Consider the following 26,235-nt stretch of genomic DNA (forward strand, 5'->3'; position numbering starts at 1 on the left):
CACATTTTTTTAAATCTAACTTCTTTGTGTTTTCATGTTTAATTCTAGATCCTTGGTGAAAGTGAATAACAACCTCAAGCGTATTCTCCTACGTGATCATTTCTCAATTCATTTCTGTCACTTTTCCTTTATTCTTTCTGCAATTTAGTAACTTTTAGATAACTTATAAGCATTCAATTTTTGCCCACATATGACCTCCTCTCAAATAATAATGTCATTTGTATAATGGGATTTTAGAGTTCTTAAGAATCAAACCAGCTGTTATTATATACTTTTTGTGCTGTTTATCTTCAAGCTAAGACTTTTTTACTCAGCGGTATTCCCTAAAGGCAAGCTGTATAACAATATGGCAAGAAATGTTTTTTTACAGACCTCCAAACTTCCAAGCCTAACAAAAAGAACACTGCTTCCATGCATTCTTGTTTAATATGAAGTATATACAGCACTTCATTACTTAACTAATGTTCCAAAAAAATGGATAATGCACATTAATCATATGCCATTAAAAAACTATTAAATCCCCATACAAACCTCTGTAAAAGCTATTTAAATGAGCTTGGAAAAAATCTTTAATAGATAAAGATGTTAATTTTGGTGTAGAGTTCAAGAGAGCTTTCAGGATCATTGCTTTATCTTCTCTTGAAGTGACTGCAGTTTCAATGCATGTTTAAGCAGAATAATAACATACAAATTGTGAAATTAAACACTTTGGAACTATCTTGTTTTTGTTTCAGTTGATAATTTTAGGTCCAATATTGCACAGGTAATCATGAGATATTTCACTTCAATCTACAATTGAAGAAAATATGTGGGCTTAAATTGTATGCATACTGATGTAATTATTCAACCACCACCAGATTCTCACTCTTTGGATGAACTGTGACTTGAATTAAAAAAAAACTCTAGCTTACCCTGATCTAATACATTCTTCTTTCTTTCTTCTCTCTTTAGGATACAAAAAACAACAGCACCCATGACTTGTCACGCAGCCCTCAGAGCCTCAGTGACACCGGCTACTCCTCTGATGGCATCTCCAGCTCTCACAGTGAAATCACAGGTCTAATCCAAGAAGAGGAGATGAAGCTGAATGAGAGGGGGATCAGTGGGAGAGGATCCCCACCGAGCCCTTCTGAAATCACTAAGTTAGAAAGCTCCATGAGGCCTTTGCTGGAGAAGAGCCTTTCTGAAGAGAAGGTGGAAAGAAGGGGAAGGAAGCACAGAGATAGAGACTTAGATGACCGAGGGAAGCAGCGTCCACGCTCCCTGTCAATCCCACCAGATGATTACGACTCTGATGAGGAACTAGAAGATATACTAGAGGAAGAAGAAGATGGAGGAGACTGGGAGGGTAAACGGAAGGAAGGGAAGGAAGAGAAAAAGGAGAAGAAAAAGAAGGAAAAAGAGGTTGAGCCAACAGAGATGACAGATGAGGAGTTCATGAGGAGGCAAATAATGGAGATGAGTGCTGATGAAGAAATTGAGGATGAGGAAGAGATGGAGGAAGAGGACGATGAGGAAGATGAAGGATATGGCTACCAGAAACCCAAGAAAAACCACCATAAACACACCATCTCTGACTCAGGGAAAGAGAAAAGACGTCTTCAACATCACTCCAGCAGTTTTGAGGAGGAAACAAAGAGCTCTACCGATGTTTATAAAGGCTCAGTGGAGGAGGGTGAGGAAGACGTGATGGCATCACAAGGAGGCTTAAGACGCTTCAAAACCATTGAACTCAATAACACTAATAGCTACAGCAGAGACATGGAGCTGGGGAATGAAAATGACTTGAGCCTTGATCGGGAACCTGAGCTAGAGATGGAGAGTCTGACAGGATCTCCAGAGGAACGTTCTCGGGGTGACTACTCCTCCACTCTGCCAGCCACTTCATCCTCATATGGCTCAGGTCAGTCTCCTACTTCCATATCATCAATGGAGGAGGACAGCGACAGTAGCCCCAGCCGGAGGCAAAGGCTAGAAGAGGCCAAGCAGCAGAGGAAAGCACGCCATCGCTCCCATGGCCCTCTCCTTCCCACCATTGAAGATTCTTCAGAAGAGGACGAGCTAAGAGAGGAAGAAGAACTTCTGAGAGAGCAGGAGAAGATGAGGGAGGTGGAACAACAAAGAATAAGGAGCACAGCACGAAAGACTAAGAGGGATAAGGAAGAGCTGAGGGCTCAGCGCCGCAGAGAGAGGTCCAAGACACCACCAAGCAATCTATCACCTATTGAAGATGCTTCTCCAACAGAAGAGCTGAGACAGGCTGCAGAAATGGAAGAGCTCCATCGTTCTTCTGCTTCTGAATATTCCCCTCAGAGTCTGGACTCAGAGGCTGAGGGATACGAGTCCAAACTTTACAAGTCAGGCAGTGAATACAATCTGCCTACCTTTATGTCTCTCTACTCCCCAATAGAGAAATCATCCACTACAACAACCACCACAGCACCATCTTCAACTTCCAAGCCACTAAAGAGTGCTGAGGAGGTTTATGAGGAGATGATGAGGAAGGCAGAGATGCTTCAAAAACAACAGCAGCAACAGCAGCAACATGGAAGACATGGGCAGTACTATGAGGAGGATGTAAATGGACAAGGTTATGATGATGAGTATGAATACGAACAAGACCAAGGCAGATATGAAAATGAGGCAGCAGAGACAGAAACAGATATTTATGAGGAGATCAGACAAACATCTCAGAACATCACCAAGATGCAGCAGGCCACTGATGAGCAAGTCGAGATTGAGATTGAGAGCTCCCACCCAGACAAACAGCTTCTAGACACAGGCTCAGCCTTTGCTAAACTACTAGAGCAAAGCAATGCTCTACTTACTCCAGGGACCAGCCCCACCCAGATCTCAGCTCCTGTCTCATTTGCTGAGACTGGAGGACGGATTCCTGATGTGCGAGTAACACAGCACTTCTCTGCAAAGGATGGACACAAAGACAGGCTCAAAAGCCAAGCAGGAAAGAATGGAATAACTCCGACAGTGGCTGCCACCACTATTGCAGCTTATGGAGTTTATGCCAGAGATGCAGTAACTATTTCTCAGACTAGTACAAGTCACACTATGACATCTACTCAGTCTGGTATGTATGGCCGGCACTCAGCAAGTCCTGCCACATCTTCAGCTACAGTCTCAAGTGTATGCAGCAAGATTGCAGAGATTACCCAGGCCTACAGTCAAAGAGAAGTGATCACCAGAAGGGTGGGGGAGACCAGGGATGTCCAAATGCAAGACAGCGCAACATCTTCCAATGAGAGAATTATTGAGCCACGTTCGCCCAAGTATACTACATATTACAGGAGCACCAGTCCTCCTCTTTCTCCATCACCACCACCACCACAGAGTCCCACCCGTTCACCTTCCAGAAGGAATACAGCTGAGTTCTCTACACAGACTTTCAGTTCAGCATTGCGAATGTCAGAGTCAAGTGGCTCTGGGCCTACATCTCCAGTGACTGCTCAGGGAACCCAAACATCACATCGATCAGCTTCCCCAAGGCTCTATCGTCAGCAGTCTTCCCAGGATGCCCCATACTCCCCACCTTCAAGCCCAGCTAGGCCAATGACAGTCAACACGGCTACTTCTCCCTTGTCTTCACCGACCCGATTTAGCCGACAATCAACATTTGAAAATTATTCCCCATGTGGCAGCCCTCCAGACACACCACCTTACCAACAGTCTCCTACACGTAGCTTTTACCGAACACAAAGAGTGGAGAAAGTAAATGTGGGAACAAGTATGGTCACCACAGCCAGCACCTACACCAGAGGGTCCATGTCAATGGACAATATCTCCCTCTGTCGAATATCTACAGTCCCAGGCACTTCTAGGGTAGAACAGGGCCATATGATACAAGGTGGAAGTGTTGTGGACCTCAGGACAGCTACCAAACCAGCTCCTATTATCATGACTGACCAGGGAATGGATCTCACTTCCTTGGCCACTGAAAGCAGAAAATACCATGGTATATCAGAAGGTAGCAGACATTCAACTATTGTACAGCCACTGATTATGAACCTCAACACCCAGGAGATCACCACACCAACAACTGTGAGTGTCACTGTGGCTGCTTCAATGTTCATGACCCAGCCAAAACAGCCAACAGTCTATGGTGATCCCCATCAAAACAGAGTGGATTTGGGTCAGGGCATGGGTTCGGCTGTGTGTCTTTCCCAGAGCAGACCACCAATGTCACCTCCAACTGACCCAACAATTCCAAAAATTGATGCCAAACTAGAAGACCTCAGTATCCAACAGAGGGAGCTACAAATACAGCAAGAGAAGCTGCAGAAGCAACAACAGCTCCTTGAACAACAGTTGCATCAGCACCATCAGATGCAACATCATCAGCAACAGGCATCTGCTTTGGCAAGGTACAGTCTTACTGGCCAGATGTCACCTTTACTGAAAAAAGACTTGCTAGTCAGTCAGACTAGTGCTGCCTCAGCTGTGGTCAGTGCTGTATCACCAGTCGTTAACCCTGAGCTGTATGGCACTGGTCCCGTTGAACTGAGAGGAAAGCCTAGTCCTCCTGGTTTGATATCAGGAGGTAAATCAGCACAAAGCATGGTAGTACAGATGGACGTAGGGCAAGAACAGGCCAGGGCAGTGACTCAGTTAGTGAAGGTAGAAGAAGGACAGGATGCAATGGATCTGACAGGAGGCCAAATTAAAACTGACAACCAACCAGCTTGCTGTGATGTTGTTTACCGACTTCCATTTGGCGGAAGCTGTGTTGGTGGTGAGAAAGAGGGCATAAGGCCTCCATCTGCCCCACCTCTCACCTATGAGTCTGACCAAGAAAGACAAGTTGGAGGGTACCATGAATATTCAATTGATGAATGTAAGGCCTACACATTACCTTTCCCCGGTAGGCTCCAGCCTTCTTTGTCTGATACAAACTTAGCTGAAGCTGGGCTACAATCCTACCATTCTAAACTAGAACCACACCTCCAGACCTCAGGAGAACTTGTCACGGATCTAACTGCTATGAAACAGGGTTATGGAGGGTATATGGGGATGCAGTATGGCTCCTATACAGATTTACGGCATGGAGGAGACATAACAGCCCAAACGCTACCTATAAGGAGATATAATTCCTTGTCTAACATCAGTTCAGATTATGGCTACTCTCCCCGCGACATAGCTAGCTTTCAAGAAGCTAACTTGGCTCAGTACAGTGCTACAACTGCTAGGGAGATCAGCCGGATGTGTGCAGCACTCAATTCCATAGATCGATATGGAAGCAACCCAGACTTGATGCAGTTTGGTAGTTTGGGGAGAGGAACTGGGCCTGGGGCCTCCAGACTTGCAGCCAGTCTTGGCATAAGACCAAGCCTCCTCTTTGGACTAGATGGGAAACCAGTCTCCCACAGTCAAGCACTCACCAACCTTATCAATGCCAGGCAAGCCAGTCTGAGAGCTATGTACCCTGCTGCTATAAGGTCTTCTGATGGGATGATCTACTCCACCATTCAGACCCCCATTGCTTCTACACTTCCCATCACAACTCAGCCTGCCTCTGTTCTTCGGCCAGTACTGAGGGGGATTTACAGGCCATACCCCTCTGCCAACATGACACCTGTGCCGCTCTCCAGTCTTAGTAGACTACCAATGACCCCCAGAATACCCTTAACTGGACAAGCTCCACTTCGTTACCCAGCACCAGGTCTTCTCCAAACAACATCCACCACTGCCACTACTGCTGGTGCTGCAACAATGTCAGCACCAGTAGGAGCCCCTGTTCCCATGCCAACTACTAGTTCAACAGTCCAGGATGAACCGGTTTACCTTGGTAAAGGTGCATCCTCATCAGCAGAAGTCACGTCAGTACAAGGAACAGTTGTCATACCAATGGAGCCACAGCAGCAGCCAATAAACCTGTCACAGACCCACCTAAACAGTCAACAACAACAACAACAACAACAACAACAGCAACAAGTAGCATCTGCTCAACAGCCTCCTCCAGCAGCCCATGCCTACCCACCCTCAGCTTTTTCACACACTCATGGCTACACCCAACCTCCAGTTGGCCCCTCTGTCCCCACTAGTGGCTTACCCATTCCTGGGGGTCTTCCTCCCTTCCCTCCCCCAGGTGCAATACACAAGGAGGGTGAAACCGAGGCAGAGAGGCTACATCGGCAGCAGGAGCAGCTTCTGCAGATGGAGAGGGAGCGTGTGGAGTTGGAGAAACTCCGGCAGCTGCGTCTGCAGGAGGAGCTGGAACGAGAAAGGATAGAACTGAAGATGCACAGGGAGAAGGAGCAGATGCTGGTGCAGAGAGAGTTAAATGAGCTTCAGAACATCAAGGAACAGGTAGAGGAAGAAACAGGAGGCAGAGTGAAGAGTTTGATAGTTGGTGTCTTGTTTGATGTTTTGTTGTTGGTGTTATGGATATTGTTTTGTGTTTTTGTTGTTTCTGTGGTGATGGTATTTGTGGTGTATTGTATTGCATTAGTATTCCTTTATATTATTGAATCGTAATTTATCATGTTGTTCTTTAAAAAATACAATATAAAGTATATGCCCCCCCCCCCCCCCCCCCCCCCCAGAAAATGGTATTTAATCTAATGATTGCTGGCTGTTCAAATAACTGTTTGGATCCAGTCAACCTTTCACAAACATAGTTCTATAGTCTGCATGCTCTGTATATTTCAATTTCCTGTATATGAAACATGCATGTATATGCCTGTAGTATGTTTGGTTGAAACTAGTAATGCTCAAATTTTGAATGAATGGATCCTGTTTTGTTGTATTTGTCTTACGATCAAAAGCAAGTACACATTTTTATATACCACATTTAGCCAACAGCCAGTTAACAGAAGGGCTAACATGACAATTGTCTTCTTTTTTGATAGAACAAGCAGTTGAAAATCTTTCAAGTTAACTCAGTAAAACAGGTGTGGAAGCCTTCCTTACTGAGAATGAACTAGAGATGGAATGTTTAATTTGCATACCATAACTGCCATAAGCAAAAACCCTAACCTATTTGCACTAGCCTGTCATTTATGCAAAAAAAGAAATGCATCACATGTGTTCTTATGAACATTATATGACTTGGAACAGCAATGATTAGTACATGCATTTTATTTATGTTGCGCTTCCATTCTTGTTTTTTGCAAGAGGCTTGAGATTTGACTAACTTGGAACCTTTTTTAAAACTAATCCATCAGCACAACAATAGTCTTTGCTTGTCTTTTAAACAACCAGATGTGCCAAAAGTCAACAACATTTTCCTCTTCTTTTTCTCTCTCTCTCTCTCTCTGTTTCTGTTTCTCTGTCTCTCTCATTGTTTTCATCTTGTCTTTTTTTTCCATTATGTATTTTTCTTGTTTGGTCTTTCTTCCTCATATCAACCCATTCACTCTCACCTATCACTTGTGCTATGCTTCTCCGTATTTTTCTTGTCTTGTCCTCTCTCTATGTTTTTGCCAACGTGCTTCTTTCTGTTCTCTTTCAATCTACATCTTTTAGGTTCTACAGCAGCAGCAAAATGAACGTGAGAAACAACTTGTTCTCCAGAGGGAGCAGTTGGCACAGCAGAAGTCTCAGCTAGACCAGATCCAGTCTTTACAGCATCAGCTCCAGCAGCAGCTTGTAGAGCAGAAGAGACAGAAAACAGCTGCAGCTCAAAATGTGCAGGTGAGGGGAGTCAGAAAGTTGGCTTATAAGCGATGGGAGTGTGACATTTTAGGGAAAAGAGAGTGCAGAAGTACAGAAGAAGCATGCTTTCAAACTCTCAGTTATAAATGTTTGGCCTGCCTTACACCTGCCTACACACACCTGACCCCTGGTATAGACCTATACCTGACACATTTCTAAAGCATGATTGATCTCAAAAGGTTCATTATCAACCAACACATATTCTGACTCATGAATTAACTGGGCTGGTAAAGTAAAATGTGCGTCTTTAAACTCAATTGTGAATGACATGAAACTCAGTGTGCAAAATAATTATAATGGGCTTTCTAAAAATGATCACAAGCTACAACTCAAAGGGCTCCATCTTCCAGCCAGTTCAGTGGCACATTGCGCAACGAAACTCTAATTGCTAGTTTCAGATGAACGCGATTGTCATTTTCTTGCCTAGAAACCAACATTATGTAATTATCAAATGTACTTGCATTTGTCTGTGCGCCCTTGGGTGAAAACCTGCTATTTAAAAGGCACATTATTCAGATAGTAAGATTAATGATGTGCTAGCTGCAGTTACAGCTCCATGGTTAATCCCTGAATCAGGCTGGTCAGTTCATAAGCAGCAGAGAGCAGAGCTCAGCTGCTGCTCCACTGTAGACATTTACGCATGAGGAACTGTAACTTACTTGATTAGAAGATAGACGCTAAAAGTTGAATTCTGTTTCTGCTGCCAGGATTCTGACTACAGTTTTTAGTTTTATTGCTTTTGTTGCTCACCCCAAACTTCCCTTTCCCGGGCCACATTAATCAGCTCTAAATTGGGGATCCTGAGGCGTTCCCAGGCAAGTGTAGAGATAAAATCTCCCCTCCTAGTCCTGGGTCTTCCACAAGGCCTCCTCCCAGCTGGATGTGCCTGGAACACCTCTCTAGGAATGTGCCCAGGGGGCATCCTTACTAGATGCCCGAACTATCTCAACTGGCTCCTTTCAACGCAAAGCAGCAGCGGCTCTACTCCCAGTTCCTCACGGATACTTCCATGCAATGTTGAAGAGACGTGTCAACCAAGACAGCCTCTCCCAAGCCAAAGCTCTCAGCATTTCTGGATGAATCTCATCAATCCCTAGGGCTTTGCCACTGTAAAGTTGTTTGTCTACCTCAGTAACTTCTGCCAGAGATGTTGACGATGATCCCCCATCAGCCTCCAGCTCTGCCTTAAAGGGGTCCTGCCATCGCCCAAGTATCTCAACAGTTGAGGTCACTAGCATCCCGTCCTTACTGTAAACAGCTTGGATGGTTCCCCGTTTCCGCCTCCTGAGGAGCAGCCCAACAGTCCTTCTCCAAACTTCTCCAGCACCTGGCGCTTTGCCTCTGACACGGCAGAGGCTGCAGCCCTTTATGCCTGTCGATACCTTGCAACATATCCCGGAAGGACTCTTTCAGTCAGACAGCTTGCTGACCACTGGTGTCCACCACGCTGTTCGCGGGTTACCGCCCCTTGAGGCAACTAAGACCTTCAGGCCCCAGTTCACTGCCGCAGCTTCCGCAATGGAAGCTTTTAACATTGTCCACTCCGGTTCAATGCCCCCAACCTCCACAGGGATACCAGAAAGGTCCGCCAGATGTGTTAGTTGAAGATCTCTCGTACAGAAAACACTCACACATCAATATAGTACATGATTTAAAAAACAGCAGCCCAGAGAGAGAGTGAAAATTTTTAATTCAGTTGGGTGGCCGGTGGATGATTTAACCGTACAACTGGACTCAGATGGCATCAGAGCCGGTCAGCACATTATGCTTGTTTCACACAGGGGCCACAGCAGCACTCCTTCTCGTCCTCCTCCTCCTCAATTAAATAGGTTATCAATGTATTGGCTCATATGCAGTTAAACGGAGGTGTTGATGGGACAGAGAATTGGGAGACGGTGGAAGGTCCACTGCAGAAAACTGCTCACTTCTCCAATTTCCCAAATCTGCCATATAAAACCATAAATATCATAATGATAAAAGTGACAGCTGCAGGAGCACCTGGTATTAAAAGAGAATGGGAGAATACATTGTGATTGGTTTCATTCATCTCTCACCCAAAACACATCCATGACTAATAAAGAGACTAAATACAACCCCTCTGCCCCTTGCACAATACTATGCACCTTAGACCACGCGCCATAGATCATCTAAATATTACTGATGATGTGATGTGCATCAGTCAAAGCCTTTTCAATCCCAACTGAACCGAAGATGTGTAACAATTAACAATCTTAACCTTTTTTCTTCAGCTGGATGTGAACGGACAGCCTTACAACGACTCTCAGATTTGCTCCCGTTCTCTCCCCAACTCCTCATCAGAGATGTGTCTGAGGAGTCAGCAGGAGCACATGGAGACCAGGAGCAACATCAGGAAACACAGCTCCATGACCAGACTGAGCAGGGACAGCTTGGATGGGGACAGCGTGGTGTTTTATGGCTCCCCCCGCAGGATTGTTGACAGCTGTGTGCAGACAGACGATGAAGACGGAGAGGAAAGGTAGTTATGTGTGGTGGTGTAAGGGTAGATGATTGTGTGTGTGTGTGTGTGTGTGTGTGTGTGTGTGTGTGTGTGTGTGTGTGTGTGTGTGTGTGTGTGTGTGTGTGTGTGTGTGTGCGTGCGTGCGTGCGTGCGTGCGTACGTGCGTGTGTGCGTGCGTGTGTGTACTGTATCAGGCAAGGGTTACCTTGATAATCTTTCTATTTTCTTCACATCGTTCTGTAATTAACAACCAAGCCACAAACTGAGATGTGGATGCAGGCTTTATGGGTAATTTATTAAATGTTTCAAACAGAATGAAGGTGTCTTTTTTTTTTTAAGTTTCAAAGACATAAAACATTGGGCTTTGACATCCAGTATTGGTAAATGTTCATTTAATCCGCTGCCCTGCATTTAATCCCTTGATTGTTCAAGGTCGCACCATAAGAATTGTGCTTGCAAATTACACATGTTACGTGATACAAATGAGCCACTGGTCAGACCCATGCTTTGGTATTCCTTACAGACCAGTTAACCGTGATAACTGACGAAGGAAAGATACATGCAGACAACCGTGTGGCTTAAAGCTCTACATCATTCAAACCAATACGTCTAGATCGTAATTAGTTACTCTATGTAAAGCTGGTTTTCCAGGCGCCATTCCTTGCAGAGTGAACAAACTTTACTCCACTAATTTCTTAGGGATGTTTAGCACTGCACTGGCCATATGCTGACATGACGCGGTCATGATGGCATTGACGTAGCAAGAGAAAATGTGTGTGTTACATCAGTAATGCATTACATTTAAGGTAACTCTACCCTATAGGCTCTGTTGCTCCCCTATGCCTTAGCCTGGGGGTGAGTGAGTGCGTGCCTGCGCGCATGCTTGTGTGCGTACGTGCGTGCGTGCGTGCGTGCGTGCATGAGTCAGACTTGTTGTTTCTGATTTTCTATGTTATAAGTTTATAAGACAGCCTGATAATTAGATTGTAATGTTCTTGTACATAGGAGGCAGTATATAGCGTTATGGTGTCTTTCCTTATTGTTTTTTTCTTCATGTTTCTGCGTCACCAGGTACATGATGCGTCATCGGACCAGAAGACGTGGTCGTAGTGTTGATTGTTCTGTCCAGACAGATGATGACGAGGACAAGGCTGAAACAGGACAGCCGGTCCGCCGAAGACGCTCCCGTTTCTCCCGGCACGCTGAGTCCAGTGCAGCTACCAGCACAGCCGCCACGTCCACAACAGGCACTGACACCAAGACCGACGCTCTCAAGATGGTATCCTCAAGTATCGCCAGCCAGACCATCAGGGAAATGTCTTGCCAGACGGAAGTGGAGCACCTAGGCAGAGTCTCCCCAGCCATCCATGTCACAGTACCAGACCCGAATAAAGTAGAAATTGTGCACTACATCTCTGGACCTGAGCGGACCCAAAAAGGACAGTCTCTAGCATGCCAGACTGACCCAGAGGCCCAGTCACAGGGTGTTGTAGCTCCCCAGCTCAGTGTACCAACCACGGTTAGTCCATATTCTTCCTCTACCAGCACCGGAACGCAACAACCCGGTTCTGTCGACCTCCTGACCCAGCAGCGCCAGCAGCAGCACATTGCAGCAAATGCAGCCAAGTTTGAGCGCCGCCGCCCCGACCCACTTGACATCAACTACCAGCCTCACAACCACCTCCACAACGAGTCCATCTCCAGCATTATCCGACAGCAGCATATCCCAAAATCCCCACAAGTCCTCTACTCTCCTGTCTCACCGGTGTCCCCTCACCGCCTGCTGGAGACTTCTCTGTCCAGTGAGAGGCTGAACAAGGCTCATGTCACACCTCAGCAGAAGTCCTACACAGCTGAGTCCCCACAGAGACACCCCTCTGTGCCCCGACCCATCAAGAGCACCCAGAGGTCCATGTCAGACCCCAAGCCCCTCAGCCCCACCACAGATGAGCACACCAAGGCTCGGCTGTCTCTCTACCAACAACAAGCACTTCAGAGCCAGGTAAAGTCACTCAAACCATGCTGACACATGCATTAGCACACAATGAAACATATATGGAGAATTATAGTGAATGAAGCAATTAAAATCGATTCAGGGCATAGTTTAGATAAGATAGCTAATCAGTGGAGATGTTATGTCATCAGCTAGATAGAGCAAAAGTGTATTTGTGTAGTACTGGCCATTTGCAATTCAGTGGTTTAACTTCATGCTAATAACATTTGTTAAAAAGTGCCTCTTGAGACCTGCACTCATGTAACATATAGTACAAAAACATATTTTGGACTGTACACAACACACTTATGGTATTGACTTAGGCAAGTATTTCAGCTGTAAGTCCCTCAGTCTAAAAAAAAAGCAACAAATAAATGTAATCTTACTGTATGTAGCTTTCATAGTACTTATAGGGCTACATATCACATACATTATAAAGTGTTCAGGTTAACCATTTTCTATGTAATTCTAAGTAATTCCCTTTGTTGTGGATTTTTCAGATGTTTTCTACATTATTTAGGGCATACAAACTTTATTAATTCTGCCCCATCCCCCAATTTGAAACGTAACACTCTTGTGAAACAAAAGCCGCAACGAAAATGAGATACAAAGTGGAATCCAATATTAAACCTTCTTGAGGTATTGTGGGCTTTTATAATAGAAACCTCTGGTAAAGGAAGACGTTCACCCTCAAACTAACTCGATTTGATACTAAGCTGTGTAGCTACTGAATTTTTGTGCCTGTTATGTTGCCTCCTGTAGATTTATTATGATAGCACAGTCTGAAGTTCTCTTTGGTATTCACATGATTTGGGCATCTACAAAATACTGACTTTGAATTATGGTACAGGGGACAAAACCTGTGATAATTATGTGCACTAATAATTTGTTGAAACCTGTATGCTTCACCTTTATTACAGCGTACATGTCAGGTGGCAGAGGGCAGATGTTACAATTAACATATTTTGGCGTCTTTAATTTCTTAACACCAATTAATAAAGTAGAGAGTGAATATGTAGTAAAGATAATGATCCTGAAAAAGTGCCTCACACAAGGCAACACATTAAAAGTTATGGAATCAAATATAACATCTAGACAATGGGGAACTTTTAGGTAAAATCCAGCCATATAAAAAGTCTACCTGAGTAATGAAAGAAGAAATAAAAAATTCCATTTAGAGTAAGTACATTTAGGATAAGGTTTTTTGATTAAAGAAAAAAAAAGTCTGCAGCATGCAGCAAGATAAACTAAAAAAAAAAGCAGATTGGGAAGAACCGTTGATATGATTTTTAATTGGTTTTCTTAAGAATGGTCCAACTCCCCTCATCAATAATGAGTCATAGCAGTTATTGAGTAAATGTTGTGTATTGTATCTCTTAATCTTCGACGGTGTATGCTTTCACTGCCCACATGCTAAGATTATATTTACCATCCCCACATAGATTGTCATGATAAACTCTATCTACAAATTCAAAATGCAGTTAACAGTTGATACGGAAGATGATGGAAGATACAGTATACACATATTTAATTATCAAAGAATCGTTCATGTCATTCTTGATATTTATTAGCCACAGGAAAACATTGACTCATCTGAATAAGATATAAGTGTTTGGCTGGTTTGAACTATATTTGGTATTTGATAAGTCAGTTACATATTGTGCAGGCCAAATATACAGCTGAACTGATCATCAAATACGCCAAAATTCTTGTCTTTTTTTTTCTTTGTGTTTTTCCTGGGATTTACAGTGGAACACATGGCGCAGTACGCTTGGTTTTAAGATGTGAAGATTAAGTTTGAACCAACCAACCATAATTTGAAAAGACAAAAGAACAAATTCAACATGTGTAAAATGTACAAACAACCTGTGCCTGCTTTGTGTTGTATCCACATTTATCTTCAGAACAGCATACATATAAGACATGGTTTCAGGGTGTTGGTTACGTCTCTTGGATCGTTTAGGTCCCTATTGACTCAATAGCAGGTGCTTTTTTTTGGCCATAATTTCATGCTGCCAATGACCCAACCCATAACTAACAGGGGATTTATCCCTTGACAGTTGCAAGGTGATTCATTTCTAGAATTTGTTTAGCTAAGCTTTTCTATTCATACAAATGCAACACATAGGGCAGTGGAGTGGCAGTCGACAGACTCACACTGTCCATCCGTACCGTGCCCTACTACGCTTCATGGCTTAAGTCTAGTTTGTTTGACCAGTGTGAGTGCAACCATACCGCGCCCAGGCACAGCACGCTTGCCGGCTGCGGCCTGGTTGAGAGAGATGGACTTTAGTAAAGCAGGGATGCACATGTACGGGCACGAGGGTGCGAACATGTACAAGCACGAGCGTGAGCATTGAAAAAGGTCCTGATGATTTATATGCGTCTGTTCCCCGCGACAGACATGTGAAAAGATGCACCGAACGGTTCACGGTGGTTTGATGCGGAGGTGAAGTGTTTACTGCAGATTTGGTCAGATGAAACATTCAAATACAGTTGGACAAAACTAAATCACTGAGAGATGATGACGTATAAGCAATAGCATTCGGAAGAGGGAGGGGGGGACAATTACTCTAAAGCACAGGGCACAGTACAATGGACAGTGTGAGTGCGCCCTCAGTGTGAAGTGGACTAAGACTCACAACCTTTAAAAGATTAGTCATTCCATGGCATCCTTCTAATCATGAAACAATATTTTCCTTAAAATTTTTAAAAATATAGTTTTCACAAAATCCTTAAAGCAACAACCCATCCAAATGTTTCCAAATGATTTAAATTGTTTGCAGCAGATGTAGTTTGATTGATTCGTAAAATACTGCACCACAATTGGCACTAATTTGAATGTTTTGTATGTCCTCTAATACAAACTCCACTCTTGTTTCCTGTTGTCCTTGTCTCTGTGTCTATATGTGTCTCCTTGTCTCCCTTGTATACCCCCTGTTGTTGCATCCTCTCCTTATGTCCTCTGTTCCTTGAAATTTTCTCTTTTTTGAGTTTTCCTCCCTACTCTTCCTCCTGCTTTATTCATCTGTTCTGCACACCATAATCTGCCTCTCCCCTCCTTCAACTTTTCTCCTATCCTTGTGATCCTTCTCCATGGATCTCCTTCTACCACCTTTTCTCTCCCTTTTGCCCCTTTCTCCTTTTCCCATTATATTGTCTTATTCACCTTACCAATTCACTCCACTGTCCTCTCTACTTGACTTCTTTCTTACTTCCTCTCTGCCCTCTATGTATTCTTCTCTCCATTTCCTCTTTTCATCCTTTGCTCTCCTTAATCCTGTCTCTTCCTTGTTCATCTGCCTCTTTTGACGCTAACCCTCCAATGTCCCTGTCCATCTATACTTGGTTTCTGCAAATGTCACATCTCTTATCTCCATTCAACTTTCTCACCATCTTATCTCATTTATCATTCTCCCTGTTCTTTCTTTACCTCTTCAATCCCTTTCTTTCCATGCTTCTTTGTCTTCCCAAATTATCCTGCTCCCAATCCCCCCCTCCCCTCTCTCTCTCTCTCTCTCCAGCTGGCAGCCCTACAACAGAGCTCACTTCTCCGTAAGGTCAAGCGAACCCTGCCCAGCCCTCCTCCGGAAGAGAATACCACATCAGCTCACCTGCCCATGATGGCACCTGCCCTCCAACAGGTCTACCTGCCTTCTGTGCCCAGCCTCAAGCCCAGCTCCAGGTCTGGCCTGGCTGCAAAAGCCAGTCTCCTCAAAGACCTCACCCACGAGCTGAAGGCCGTGGAGCAAGAGTCGACCAAACTGAGAAAACAGCAAGCTGAACTGGAGGAGGAAGAGAAAGAAATTGATGCTAAACTGAGATATCTAGAGCTGGGGATTCACCAAAGGAAAGAGACACTGGTCAAGGAGAGGGAGAGGAGGGATATTGCCTATCTGAGGTGTATGGGGGACACTAGGGACTATATGTCCGACAGTGAGTTGAATAACCTACGTTTAGCAGCTGCAGCTGCATCACACGAGACCAATGGGCTACTGTCAACGAGGCCAAGCACTGCCCCTCTGAGTCAGTTCACCAGCGATCTCAACACAGCCGCCCAATACCCACCTACCTCATCCTTCATCTCCTGTCAGTACCCTCAGAGCCAACAGGCAGCACCAATTCAGCAATCAAGTGCGCCATACCAGTCTTCGACATTTAACCAGCCTCCCTATCCAACAGTGTCTCAGTCCCAAGCACTGCCGCAGCCAACGCCCCTCCAGAGCCATGTCCACCCGCCAGGACCTACTTACCAGTCTCAAACCTCCTACCCTTCCCACACCTATCCCCAAACTCAGCCCCCATACCCCCAGACAGACATGGGGTTACCAGCCGCACCTCAGCCTCAGCTCCAGCCTGGGCATACAGGTTTCGGGCCTGCACCACCTGGTCAGCCCCCATACCCCACCCACAGCTCACCCTATCCCAGCGCTGTGTCCTCCTACCCCAGCCAGACCACCCCATACCCTGGGCAGCCCCAAGCTGATATACTGACAGTCCACCCGGGAAGACCAAGGCAGACTTCACTGGCCGATCTGGAGCACAAGATGCCCACCAACTACGAGACGATCAGCAACCCCACAGTTGTGGTCACCACCACGGCCCAAGAAGCAACCTATTCCAGTGCAGCCCCCTCTTATGGTCAGTACACTGGCTCGACAACCATGGCCAGCTCCTATGGGCCATATGGTTCAGCACCAGTGTCCAGTAGCTACGGTGGGTACTCTTCTATGCCACCAAGCACTTATGGACAGTATACTTCAACCTCAGCTAATTCATATGGCCAATACACCACAACCACTGCTAATACTTATGGCTATACCACTACCACAGCCAGTTCTTATGGACAGTACACATCTACAGTTTCCAATGCCTATGGGCACTCTGTAGACAGTCCTTCCACATACAGCAGTGCAGATGGGATGTATGGGGCTCCTGGTTTAGAGCAGAACATCCCAAGGAATTACATGATGATTGATGACGTAAGCGAGCTGACGGCAAAAGACGGGCTGGGCACGACGACAGGGGACATGATGCATCATGGCAGCAGTGGGCGATACCCGGGCGACATCCACAGCCACAGCAGCACCATTGGCGGCACGACGCGTGGGGGAACTGGCAGCTCCTCATACGGCAGGGCACCTGAAGAGGAAGCAGCGATGCAGGAAGAGCTGTACGACCACCACGGCAGGGGTAAGAGCAGCTACAGGCACGGACCTCTAGGGGGCAGCAGCAGCAGCGTGAGCACTAGCATGGGTGGGGGATCTTCCTATTACTATGACTACGACTACAAACAAGGCAGCATCCGCTCCGGGGTACAGAAACCTATGTTGTCCTCCAGAAGCCTTCTGGCTCCAGCTGTCATGTCCTCCAAGCGCAGCAAGCACAGGAAACTGGGGAGTATGGAGCAAAAAATCTCCAAGTTTTCCCCGATTGAGGAGGCTCGAGATGTGGAGGCAGACTTAGCTTCCTATTCCTCAACGACAGGTGGGGCTTACCCCTCCGCTCACATTCGAGGGCGCCAGCTCATTGAGGATTACGGCTTCAAGAGGAATACTTACGAGGGCGGCAGTGGCACCACTCATGGTAGTCGATACTATGGTTCTACGGTTGAGGAGGACGATCGGATTTACTACACCTCCACCGGCCGCTCCCGTTCCACCGGCTATGGCATGGACAAGATCTCAGCCAGAGACTACTCTGGGTATCGCAGCCGATCCTATGAGAGGGACGACCGCTCCTACCGATCTGGCTACAGCCGGGGGCGCCACCCAACTCGCCAGTACTCTGAAGAGGAGAGCCCACTCAGTCCTCTGGGGAGGTTCATGGGTTCTGGGCGATCATCAAGCTTAGGTCACGACCCTTACGACAGTCGCAGCAGTAGATATCAATACTATTATGGCCAGTATGGTTCCAGCCACTCGCTGCCAGATGTACAAGACCACATACGAGACCTTCCCCGGACGCATGTCTACAAATCGGATGATACATACATTATAGACGATTATCATTGCGCTGTGTCAGACAGCGAAGGTAATTGCGGGAGCTGAAATCCCACGCAGTCTCACTATCTACTACTGCCCCCACCGTTTATCTTATTGTCCCCCACCCACCCAGAGGCTAAGATTAGCAAAGAGAAAGAGAAAGCAAAAGAGAGACAGAGATAGCCGTTGCATGCTGTTTTCTTCTTCCTGAGAGTCACTTGGAGCTCTCTTATCAGTGGACTGCTGTCTGTCTGTCTGCCTGCCTGTCCGTCCTTCCGCCTGTCCGTCCAGTCGTCTGTCTGTCCAATACTCGCATGGTTCTACGGCGTGGTCGTTTTCTTCGTTCGCTACACTCTGATTCACTTGAAAGGTCTTCTTTGCACGACACGGATGCATTCTTTCTTTTTTTTTACAGGGTTTTATTTTTTAATTATGTCAATATCATTGATATTCTGTTTATATGTGTCTTGATTTATGAATTATTTGTCTACACTGCAAAATAGTCCCTCATTATCAGTTCTATATTTAAACCTCATATTTAAAAAGGGCCAGTATTATTGTGTTACTGCAAGAATTGACCCAACCCACATACAACAAGGAAGTTGTTCAAAGAATGTTTGTGCAGCCTAAATTTATTTACTTCAAATTTTAGGCTGAAGCATAAAACAGCTACCAAAACAGACAGTTTTGCAGTGTTTGTTATATATCCTGTTCATACTGTCTTGTATTGTGTTGAAGGCGATGTTAAGTGTATACTGCATGGATGTAAATCTTTTTATTTCTGTTTTCTGCCTTTCTTTCTGTGTCCTCTTCCTCCTATTCTTTTGCATGCTGTTTTTCTGCCTCCTTCCCTCTCTCAGCCTGCATGCCGCTGTCTCCAAACGACATGGAGATTGACTGTGATCTGCTCTCGGTTTCCAAAGCCTACCATCTGGGACAAGAAGAAACTGACTGGTTTGAGAAGCCTCGTGCCAGTTCTCGACACTACGGCGGCAGCCACTCAACTGGAAGGAGCCGACACGGTGTTAAACACACCTACCATGATTACGATGAGCCTCCCGAGGAGGACCTGTGGCCTCAGGATGAGTACGGCCACGGAGGGCGACACTCTTCCTCCCGTGACCACCGGCAGCATGGCAGTTCCAGCCGACACTCATCTGCGACACGTCATTCAGATGAGCCAAGGTCCTCAAGGTCATCTAAGGGGCATCCCAAAGACCCATCAATGCGCCAAGAACCTTCAGCACGATCTTCATCTTCTGGAAGGCGTGGTGAGTCAAGGTCCGGCGGGTACCACTCTACTGACTACTCCCGAGATCCATCTGGACACCACCACGGACAGCGCTCCTCCAGACAGGGGGATCCGCACCGTTCCTCACGCAGCAAGTCCCAGCAGCAAGTGGACATGCAGGGCCAACCACCAGGTGAATACAGGACACCTTTTTCACGTAAAATGCTTTTCTATGTGGTGTAAGGGGAGGTGTAATAGCATTACATTTGCTGTTAAAGTGTAACTCCGGCTTAAAATTAACCCATGGTCTTTTTCAGCATGAACATAGTAGGCGAACCCAAGCAAGTCAATTACTGAATGAACTGGTAACCAACTTGTTTGGGCTGCCTCTCAATATGGACTTAGTTGGCTGCTAAGGCTTGTTGGCATTGTAAAACAGTCCTTTTTAATACACTTGGTGCTTCGTTTTATGTGTAGGGACTGTTATTACGCTACTGCAGAGGTTTGGTGCTATTTTGAGTAATATTAGTGGTTAAAGAAGCCGTTCAGGATGGTTTAGCGCCTCGCCCAGAGCTACTCAGTGTTAGCCATGTCTCTCTGTTAGCGATTGTCCAGGATTTCTCTGTTAATAGATAATTACCAAATAAGCCTTGATGGCTTATTTGATGTATAGAATAGAATAGAATAGAATAGAATTACTTTAATGATCCCAGACTGGGAAATTATTTTGTAACAGCAGTAGTGGGTCAGCAAATAAAAACAAAACATAAATAGAATTCAATATATACATAGTGTATATATACAATGCACAGTGTGCTATAAACAATAAACAATAATAATATATATACAACAAGATATGCAAAATTTACTATAACAATAATAATATATACAAAACAAAATCTCTAAACAAATTCTCTAAATCTTTCTATGACTGTAGATTATAAAATCATCTTTTCAATTGTATTTTGAGAAACGTTCTTAAACTGTTGGACTATTTGCTCACACAGTTGTTCACAAAGTGGTGAACCTCACCCCATTCTTGCTTGTGAACGACTGAGCCTTTTATTGATGCTCCTTTTACCCAACAATGACATGACAGGTGTTTTTTGAGCATCCCTCAACTTTCCCAGTCTTCTGTTGCCCCTGTCCCAGAGTTATTGGAACATGTTGCAGGCATGCAATTCAAAATGAGTGAATATTTGCAAAAACAACAGTTAATTAGTTCAAACATTAAATATATTGTCTTTGTAGTGTATTCAATTCAATATAGGTTGTAAAAGGATTTGCAAATCATTCTATTCTGTATGTATGTGTATTTATGTTTTACACAACATCCCAACTTCCTGTGAATTGGGGTTGTATATCTTCTTTTATAGTATCTGCCCAAAAAGATGACTGCTGATCTGTTTTCCTTTATCTAGGTCTTTCTTGTTGTGAGACAATTTTGGTATAATGAGCACAAACCTTTCATAAATAAAAAAAAACACCCTCTCTTCCTCAATTTAGGCTCCTCTAGGTCTGGCGGCAGCTCTGCTCGGGCTCAGGGACCCGCTGGCGGACCTACGGGATCAGGGAGACAGGGTGGTCCAGGTTCCCAGACAGACGGAGCTCCAGGACAGAGGACCCAACTCCAACAACAAGCCCAGACATCAGCAGCCAGGCCAGGGCAACCCGGTGCCGCAGTGACCACCGGCCCTCAGCAGCAGCCTCCAGTACAGGGACAAGGCATGGGTATGGGCATGGGCATGGGGCCGGGCCAGGCCAAACCAGGGCAGATGGGACAAGCAGGTGGACCCATGGGGCAGGCTAGGCAGACAGGTCCTGCAGGAACCACGCCAGCTACCATGGTGAGTACAGGGAGGACAGACTAGTAGGAAAGAGGAATAGATTAATGTTAAGTGTACTAAGACCACAACATTTGTCTCCATTTTATAGGATAAAGAGATGGTTTAATTATGATATAAGGGTATAGTTTTTTTTCTCTTTGACCAAAAAAATACCACTATCTGTTAAAATACTGTTCAGTGCTAGCATATCTGAAGATACATTTGAATCTGCTCTCTGGTGTGTGTGATTGATGTGACATTTTGAATAACAATTAATGTATATATAGGGTATACACACACACACACACACACACACACACACATACACACAGTAATTTCGATCAGGAAATTATCCATCTATCCTCATCTTAATAATTTAACATTTTCTAACACCCAATTATAGCTAGTTCATCCTCTTGGATCCTTAAATATTTCACCTTACATTCAATCATCCCTCCATCTTCCAATCTACTCCTCCTTCCAGTCATCTAATATTTTTGCACCAACTCTTCCTTTCAAGTTCATAGTTTTAAGCCAGTCTTCACCCTCAGCCCTCGCCTTCCCCTCATCCCCCCTGTGCCCTCGTATGCTCCCAGAGATAAGAGCTGGTCCATCTCCTTCCAGTTTAGATGGTTTATTTAAATTCTGCTGTGCCTCTGTTGGCAGGCCTTATCTAACACTGTGATTAACACAGAGGCAGCTGATAACTGAACGCAGCTGATTCACTGTCTGCTAGACGCTCCAGAAATTGGCACTCACAATGTCTCCCTGCAAAAATCTATTGCACCCTGAATTCGCTCCATAATCATAAATCCATGCAAATATGTGTGCTATTGGAGTCTATAAATCTGATTATGACGTCTAACATGAAGATTCAGATAGTTTAATGGTTATCTTCCTGAACTGTTTCTAGTAAATGCATGAATATGTTGCCAATGAAGAAGTCTACCACAGCCAGACCTATATGCACAGTGCCAGCAATGGAGTATGGTCTGGCTATACTGCTAATCATTATGGGATATGGAGGGGAAAAAATGCTCTGAGTTATTTGTGTTTCTTTAAACAGACACAACTGTCTTGGGTGGTACTAAGCCCCAGATGCAGTGATGGTGTCCTTGCAAAATACTGTAGATAGCAGATAGAAGGGGAGAATATTTCTGCATTGTTGTACGATCCGATGTGAAGTAAAATAATTAATATGGTCTGATATCGAGTTATGCACAAATTTGACTTGGAAATTATTCCAAACACTCTGCTGTGGAATGGCTTCAGGAAGCCATAAAGAGTAAATAGTATTTGTCACTTGAAACTCATACACTTAGGCCCTCATGTTGGACCCATTCTGTAATTAAAAACATTGATCATGTGTCTATAAATAATAAAATGCCGTATGCTGCAGCTGCAGAGTGCATCTTAATAAAGAGGCTCCACCTCTGCTTTGCAGCTATACTGGAGTCAGCAGGGAAACAAATAGAATGTTATTTGATTGTTTTGCAATATATTTCATGGAGTGTTTTGAGCAAACGGGATGCAAATTAAGATGAGAGATTAAAACAGGACCATATTTCATGTGTTCAGATAGTAGCAACTGTTATAGTTGATGGAAATCAGACATGGTCTGGTCTGCATCTTTCTTGAAGCTCTGTTGGTGGAGCAGCAGCCACTGTAGTTTAGTCCCTAAATGTTGAGGGCAGAGCTGGGAAGAAACACAGCAACACAGTGACTCAGCAAATGTCCAAACTGGTCCACTCAGACAAAGAGATTGTATCATGCAGGAAAATGTGGGACATACAGTGGCGACATTTGTAAACTTTAACTGAGAGTTGAGACACCAATCAATTACAACTGTATTAATGCACCGTCTTTCACTCAGGTTTACGCAATTTAAAGTGCTTGATTGCAAACGCGTGGACTGACAACAGCAGAACTCTATAGAAAGAAACAATGAATGAATGAGATGTTTCGCAAAAGTTATAATATTCTAATTACAGTGCATTACAGGTACACTTGTCCTGTACAAGTAACAAAGCAAATGTGATCGACTAGTTTTTCTGTAATCATAAATTATTGACGATAAACTCATTATCCATGTGATTCAGTAAGATGTCACAACACAACAGGGCAACACTTTCTCTGTCACCCTCTGGCAGTCTCTCTACCTCTTTCTATCCCCCTCTTTTCTTTGTGTTGTGAATATATAAGAACTACCCCCCATCTCCAACTACAGACAGTTTTCCTATAAAAGGTATATACAGTACTGAGATGTTTGTGTTACTAAATGATGATCTTCATGCATCATGCAGGCCAAAATCGACACACCTCCGGTGACAGCTATTGGTGCAAAGGCAGCGCCCGTCATGGCCACAAAAGCTGCCCAGCCCCCACTCACAGGCATAGGTAAAGTATATTCATCACACACAAGGACTCCCACCACTCTTATGTCTTGCCAGCTGCTGCCCACGGTGTGTATTACGTAACCGCTGTGTGCCTCTTTATGTAATCTGAGATTAATCCTCTGATAATCTCAAAGTGGAAAACCCACAGGAGAGGTTTCACTTCACAGCAGCAGGGAGCCTCAGTGTACCAAGTCTCTATGTATTGAGGTAGTCAGTTAGTTAATTTAGTAATAAGTCAAAAGTTTCCTGGAAAATTCTGAACAACACTGTTATATGCAATACCAAAATCCCACGCGGATGAAGGAAGTAGTCTTTTATTCAGTGGGGTAGGGAAATTGATGGCTTTTACATGGGACCACAAACATATTAGAGAGATAATAGGTAACAATTCTGACAACTGAAGAGTTGTTTAAATCACTTAAGTAAGCAAAAAATACAAACAAAATCACTAATTTACATCTACTCATACTGTATATTAATATTTACTTGATTCTTTTGAATATTCTTAACACCCTATGGTTTGGAGCATTTGTTTTGTTTAAAAGTGTCAATTAAGGAAATAGTTTTTGTTATTTCTCATTTTGTTCAATTAATAAAATTCTGAGGTTAATTGATAATGGAAACAATAACTAGCTGTAGCCATATAGCTTCCCCTAACATTAAAGGAATAGTTCACTCGAAAAACAATATAAATTCTACATAGTGCTCATCTCCTTAGACCCTCTTTGGTCCCAGAAAAAGGTTTCTACCAAAACAAAATGGAAATACAAACACAACTACTTAATAATACACATATATTAATATTTTCACCAGTGGGCCTCAGGCTCAATCACCATTGTGTTACATCAGTATCTTCAAGATTATTACTTGAGGTTTTGCCTGCATTGGCCCAAATGTTGCTTAGTGACAATTTCTTTAAGAGTAATATTTGAAAAACAACAATATTGGCATTGAATGTTTCTTGGGTTTTACAGAGTAGTATTCTTGATGATCGCTATGTCAGCTCTTTACGTGTTCTTAAGTAGTAATTCAGTTAGATGGACAGGAAACAAGGATGAGTTCTTAAATAATGACTGAAGCATACAGCAGCATATACTGTATATTCAGACAGTCTTGCAACTAAACACAGGAATCCCATGTAAATCTATAAAGAGGAGACCTAATGAGTAAATAGGGTTAAAGGCAGCAGGCGAGTGACTGAATCAGTAGACTAGCAGGGCAGGAAGGATTCAACAGGGACAACTGAAGGATGAGACATCTTTTCTACTGCCCACGCTCTCCCATTTACAAGGGATTTATGGAAAGTGTGTAGAAATGAGACACCACACATTTCTCCAATAGAAAAAAATATGCACACTGACAGATGCCCGCTAATTTTTGATCTGTATGGATACTGACATCTCTTGACCTCTAGATACATCTCTGTTTTCAACTTTCGGTTCTTTCTCTTCCTATCCAGTCATCCTCATTTTATATCTCTGTTCTTCTGTCCAGGCTCCAAGGCAGCTCCTAGGCCCGGAGGTATTGGAAGTGCAGCAGCAGGTCAGCCTGGCATGGAGGGAGACAGCATGTTGTCCAAGATCCTCCCTGGATCTGCAGCTGAGCAGGCCGGCAAACTGGGAGACGGTACAATAAACAAATCACTTCATAACAACACACTTTAAACAAGGGCTTTGGCCATAGTATAATGAAACACATCAGTCATGTTGAATAGGTATCAACTATTACCTTTGATCATCATCATGTCTAATAATGTCTAATAATAGAAAGGCACTTTTCAAACTAGATAGATACTTCACTTCATTACTGGCCCTAAATAATAACCCATGGATGGATTACTGAACCGGCCTACCGGGCACAGGCCCAAGGGTTCAAAGGGCTCCTGGAGACTTTACATTTCTTGGAAATCAAAAAACTACAAAGAGATGAAAAATGACTAAAGAGATGCCAAACGGTTACAAAGAGAATGATAATGACCGTAGAGACAAGCAAAGAATCAAAATAACTATTAAGAAAAAGATGCAAAATGACTATAGAGCGGTGCAAAATGTCTACGAAGGAACACAAACTTGCTACGAAGGGAGACACAGTGACTACAAAGAGACAATAAGCAACTACAAATACATGCAAAACCATCATCGTCAACTGTTTATTCAGGGTAAAAGGGACAGTAATGCCCCCAGTTAGCGCTACTTTACAAAGCTCAGTTCTGACCCGGAGTTTCAAAACATGACTCCAGAGAGACAAAGAGAGACAAGAGACCAACTACAAGAAGACAGAAAATAACTACAAAGAGATACAAAATGACTACAGATACAAAAAGTAGCTATAAAAAGATTTTAAAAATGACTACAAAGAGACACAAAACGATTACACAAAGATAAAAGCAAACTACAAAATGACTCAATGAATACGTGTAATAACCGCGACAGTCGCTGTATTAATGGTAACTAATTGAAGTGCTTTCTAGTTTCACATCAACCACACTAACAAAATGACATGCCTTTATTCTCCAGTGTAGTGTATGTCCTTCCCTAAAAACCTCATAATTGACGTGTTTAAGTTTTACCCCCCAGCATAATATTTATTTAACCTCTTTTTCTTGTCCACTTTTCTCCAGCTATCTCCGGTTTTGGCAAGAAGTTCACCTCTTTCTTCTGA

At 44.1% G+C, this 26,235-nt stretch overlaps 1 protein-coding gene across 1 annotated transcript in view; it reads left to right on the top strand.

The window, feature by feature from the left end:
- bsna (bassoon presynaptic cytomatrix protein a) overlaps positions 1–26,235 on the top strand; it is a gene marked incomplete at both ends in the record, with an annotated part of 144,735 nt that extends 118,500 nt beyond the window's left edge. The window contains 11 exons of the mRNA XM_083920968.1: positions 952–6,318; positions 6,861–6,902; positions 7,477–7,644; positions 9,915–10,162; positions 11,216–12,146; positions 15,662–18,170; positions 19,045–19,545; positions 20,859–21,199; positions 23,482–23,575; positions 25,069–25,200; positions 26,195–26,235. Of these exons, the coding sequence (XP_083777094.1) occupies positions 952–6,318; positions 6,861–6,902; positions 7,477–7,644; positions 9,915–10,162; positions 11,216–12,146; positions 15,662–18,170; positions 19,045–19,545; positions 20,859–21,199; positions 23,482–23,575; positions 25,069–25,200; positions 26,195–26,235 (10,374 nt within the window). The remainder of the gene's footprint in view (positions 1–951; positions 6,319–6,860; positions 6,903–7,476; positions 7,645–9,914; positions 10,163–11,215; positions 12,147–15,661; positions 18,171–19,044; positions 19,546–20,858; positions 21,200–23,481; positions 23,576–25,068; positions 25,201–26,194) is intronic.

Source organism: Echiichthys vipera, assembly GCF_963691815.1.
Source record: "Echiichthys vipera genome assembly, chromosome: 9".
In the NCBI taxonomy this organism is placed as follows: domain Eukaryota; kingdom Metazoa; phylum Chordata; class Actinopteri; order Perciformes; family Trachinidae; genus Echiichthys; species Echiichthys vipera.